The 3980-nt window shown below is 48.1% G+C and overlaps 1 protein-coding gene across 1 annotated transcript; it reads right to left on the reverse strand.

Moving 5' to 3' along the window:
* Positions 1-1943: 1943 nt before the first annotated feature.
* On the reverse strand, positions 1944-2189 carry LOC123064894 (putative cytochrome c oxidase subunit 5C-4). Its single transcript, XM_044488291.1, has one exon. The coding sequence runs from the start codon at positions 2187-2189 to the stop codon at positions 1944-1946; it is 246 nt and encodes an 81-aa protein (XP_044344226.1).
* Positions 2190-3980: the final 1791 nt, after the last annotated feature.

Here is a 3980-nt window from a genome sequence, read left to right on the forward strand (position 1 = left end):
ACCAGAACAGAACAATCAAAAAAGGGGAAAAGAAAAACTGCATTGATTGGTCCATGCGGATGAGGGCAATAGCCCAAACGCACAATATCAGAACCCATTTAAGCGCTCTCAATGGACGATATATAGCGTTTGTGCTTCAAAAAAAGATAGCACTATCTTTTTTTTTTTTGAATAATTCTTGTAGTACTGAAAAATCTGGAGTTAAAATCACAACGTACAATGTCAAATACTACCTTAGGTTCCGACCCAAGACCCAAGCCATACACCAGTACGAACTTGTGCCCTCTCCAAGTTGGCCACAAAAAAGATTGCACTATCAAAACTACATGTTACTCATTTTATCGCTGAGCTTGGTGAAATCCATACCCCGAGTACGAATCATTGGGGAGCGGTTTCTCAAACACCCAGATGCAGAAGTCGATTCCACCTCCTGTTAGTTTTCTCTCAAAAAAAGTTACTTCTATTGGTAAAGTGAAAATAAATGTTGATGCGGCAGTGACACGTGGTTCTGCTTCAGCGGTAGCCGTTTGTAGGGATCAACATGGGCTATATCTGCGATCTTCGGCTTTTGTCATACGAGGCATGTATGACCCCTCAATTCTTGAAGCGATTGCTTGTCGTGAAGCTCTGTCTCTTGCTGAAGACTTGGGTCTGCAAAACCTTCTACTCCCTCCGTAAACTAATATAAGAGCGTTTAGATTACTCTTTAGTATTCTAAACGCTTTTATATTAGTTTACGAAGGGAGTAATTGCCTCGGACTGCAAGACGATGGTGAAACATATACATGAATCCAAGATGTTACCAAAAAATAACCAAAACTCTGTACACTTTTGCTTCGGTACAAGAAGTGCTCATTTCTCGCAACTAATCGAGTTCTCCTTCGTACTCTCACAATGTGGATTGCTCAGCCATCGATTCCATGCATGGCCACACTCACAATGGGGATTGCTCAGCCATCGATTCTATGCATGGTGACACCACGCGATAGGGAGTTGTCGTGTGCAACGAACAAATTAATGGCTATTGTTTCTCTTCATAAAATGTGCACGCTGCCATAAACCTGTAGATGATTACAGGAAACCAATTCCACTATACCACAAAGTGATAGTAGTATATAGGAAAAGCTGATCGACATGTCACACTGGGCATGATCAGCAATACTATATGCCATCATCTTGCGGTAAGCTGAGTGACACAATAGTTTAGTTAGTTTCAAGTGTTTCCCTTTTTGCTGTTGTCTCTTGCGTTGTGCTGAGAAGAAACGGAATGAAAGCCAATCATATCAGCGAGGAAACATACGAAGACCCTGACTCACATTCTCCATGCCTGTCCTACCTTACAATCATGTTATCCAACCGCCGCAGCCAAAGCCAGACAAACACCCAGCACAACACTAATCGTGTCAGTGGAGAACAATAATTCTGAGATCTCTCTACTGATTAATCACACCCACCAGTTTATTCTCTTCGATCGGGAACGAGACAAAGGCAGGCAACAGAGCTGCAGTACATATTCCAGAGTGACACGAGGAGTTGGCTGAGCTAGCTACCAGCTAAACAAAATAAACCAAGCCGCTAGTGTGCTGCGTACTGATGATCCATGGAAGCAGAACGGGAAATACCTCTCCTAGTAGGTAGGTGAAACTATACCTGGCCATGGGCAGCCCGGCCCGGTCGGCCTGACCCGGCCTGGCCCAATGTTGCTTATGGGCCAAGCCTGAGCCTAGATATTGAGCCCAAAGGCCGGGCCCAGGGCCATCATATTTGCGAGTTAACGAAGAGGCCCGGCCGGCTTTTACGTTGACGGGCCGGGCTTGGGCCTGATTTTCTAGGCCCGACGCCCGAGCCAGGCCAGGCCTGGGCCTGGGATTTCTGCGTCGGGCTTGGTCAGGCCCGGCCCGGCCCGAGGGATGGCCAGGTATAGGTGAAACTATGGTTGGTGCTTAGTCCTTGGCTCCGGCCGGCTCGTCGACGACGACGGTGATCCTGCCCTCGTTGAGCAGGGCGTAGAACTCGCGGGTGCGGCGCTGGTTGCTCCAGTGGTGCAGCTTCCACAGGTACCCAGCGAAGAGCCCCAGGCTCATCCCGTACACGATCTCCCTCACCACGCTCGGCGGCCGCCGACCCTTCATTCTCGCCCCCGCCGCCGACGCCGCGTGCGTCGCTACCTTGTGCGCCGTCGTAAACATGGCAGATGGCATACCTCCTCCTCTTCTCCTGCGTATGTAGCAGTAGCCGCTTTGCAGCAAAGCGTCAGAGTAAGATGCTTTTGACGAAGAAGAGAACCGAGCTTGGCAGCCACGCGGTGGACGGGTGGAGGCGCCGTTTCGGCCGAGTGGCGGGCGTGTGGCGAGCGTGGCGCGTGGCAAGCTCGCACCACGCGTGCGGTGTGCTCCCTCCAAGCGGCGCCGTCGGGGCAACTCCACCACATGACCGTCCGTTTTGTTCAGATTCTATCGGTTTGCATAGGGCAATGGGTTGTCTCCGAGCTTTTCTTGGGATGCGGTGGCCGTGCGCCCAACGCATGGACGCGTTCTTTGGCATCATCATATCCGCCACGGTCAATATGTTGATATGTTCATATTTCAATGTTTAATAAAACAAGTTTGCACGTCCAAATATTAATTATCTCAAATAAAAATAGTTTTACAACCAAATCAAAATTATCTCGAATAAAATAGTTCTACTACCAAATCAAAATTGTCTTGAAAAAATATAATGAACCAATACATCTATTGGTTGCCAATGTAATTCCACGTGTGCTCAATCAAGTCATTTTGAAGATTCAAATGAGTGTGCGAATCATGCAGTTCACGATGGAATTGGATATATTGTTCAAACGTGGCCGGTTTTTGGTGCAGGGGCTCAACATCTTCATCTTGAAAATCAAATCCTTGGTCCAAGATACTGTTATCACGCTCGTCCTCGATGATCATGTTGTGCACGATCACACAAGCAGTCATCACCTCCCAAAGCTTCCCTTCATCCCATGTCAGTGCGAGGTTTCGAATGATACCCCATCGGGATTGAAGCACACCAAAAGCACGCTCCACATCCTTTCTAGTACTCTCTTGCATTCGGACAAATCTCTGTCTCTTCTCACCTTGGGGGCACGAAATTATCTTCACAAAAGTTGGCAACTAAGAATATATACCATCAGCTAGGTAGTATACCTTGTTCTAGTGGTGACCATTGATCTCAAAATTGACTGGTGGGGGGTGGCCTTCTGCAAGCCTTGCGAAGGCTGGAGAACGCTGCATCACGTTGATATCATTGTGAGAATCTGCCATGCCAAAGAAAGAATGCCATGCCAAAGATCTTGCGAAGCCACCACTTCTAATATGACAATGCACGCTTTAACATGACCCTTGTACTCACTACAAAAAAATACACTTCCGTAATGATACATGTTTGTCACAGTAGGTCGCGTTTTTGTCATGCAAGTACATCCATGACGATTTTATGACAGAATCAAGATAGTCATACCTGTGCTGTCGTAGAAGTGTTCCATGACATTACCAAAATTATCATCATGGAAGTGTCCACTTCCATGACGATAAATCGCGCGTCACAGAAGTGCTTTCGTCAAGGGTGACCGACACGTGGCATCCACCGTAACGGAATGTCGTTAAGCTATCGGGTCGGATCCGATAACCCGTTAACAGCCCCGACCAATGGGGATTTTCCACGTATAAAATCATCATTGGCTGGAGGAAACACGTGTCGGCTCATCGTTGGGACAGATGCCATCCACTCATTGGACAGAAGGCGCCTATGATACGTCAACACGTGGCACGGCCCAACAGAGGCCCATTCCTGTGAAAAGGCCAGCCCGTTTGACTTGGTCAAAAGGTGGCGGGCCGGCCCATGGAAAGCCTGTTAACGGCCTGTTTGCATATAGCCCATTTACAGCCCGCTAATCGAAGGCCCGTTACGCCCTATCCGAAATAGGCCCAATAGCGTCATCTGGGCCATCCAAT

This window comes from Triticum aestivum, chromosome 3B (genome assembly GCF_018294505.1).
Source record: "Triticum aestivum cultivar Chinese Spring chromosome 3B, IWGSC CS RefSeq v2.1, whole genome shotgun sequence".
Classification (NCBI taxonomy): Eukaryota; Viridiplantae; Streptophyta; class Magnoliopsida; order Poales; family Poaceae; genus Triticum; species Triticum aestivum.

Excerpts from the sequence above, each read along its gene's own strand:
- LOC123064894 (XM_044488291.1), bottom strand. The coding sequence starts at position 2,189 with ATGTTTACGACGGCGCACAAGGTAGCGACGCACGCGGCGTCGGCGGCG.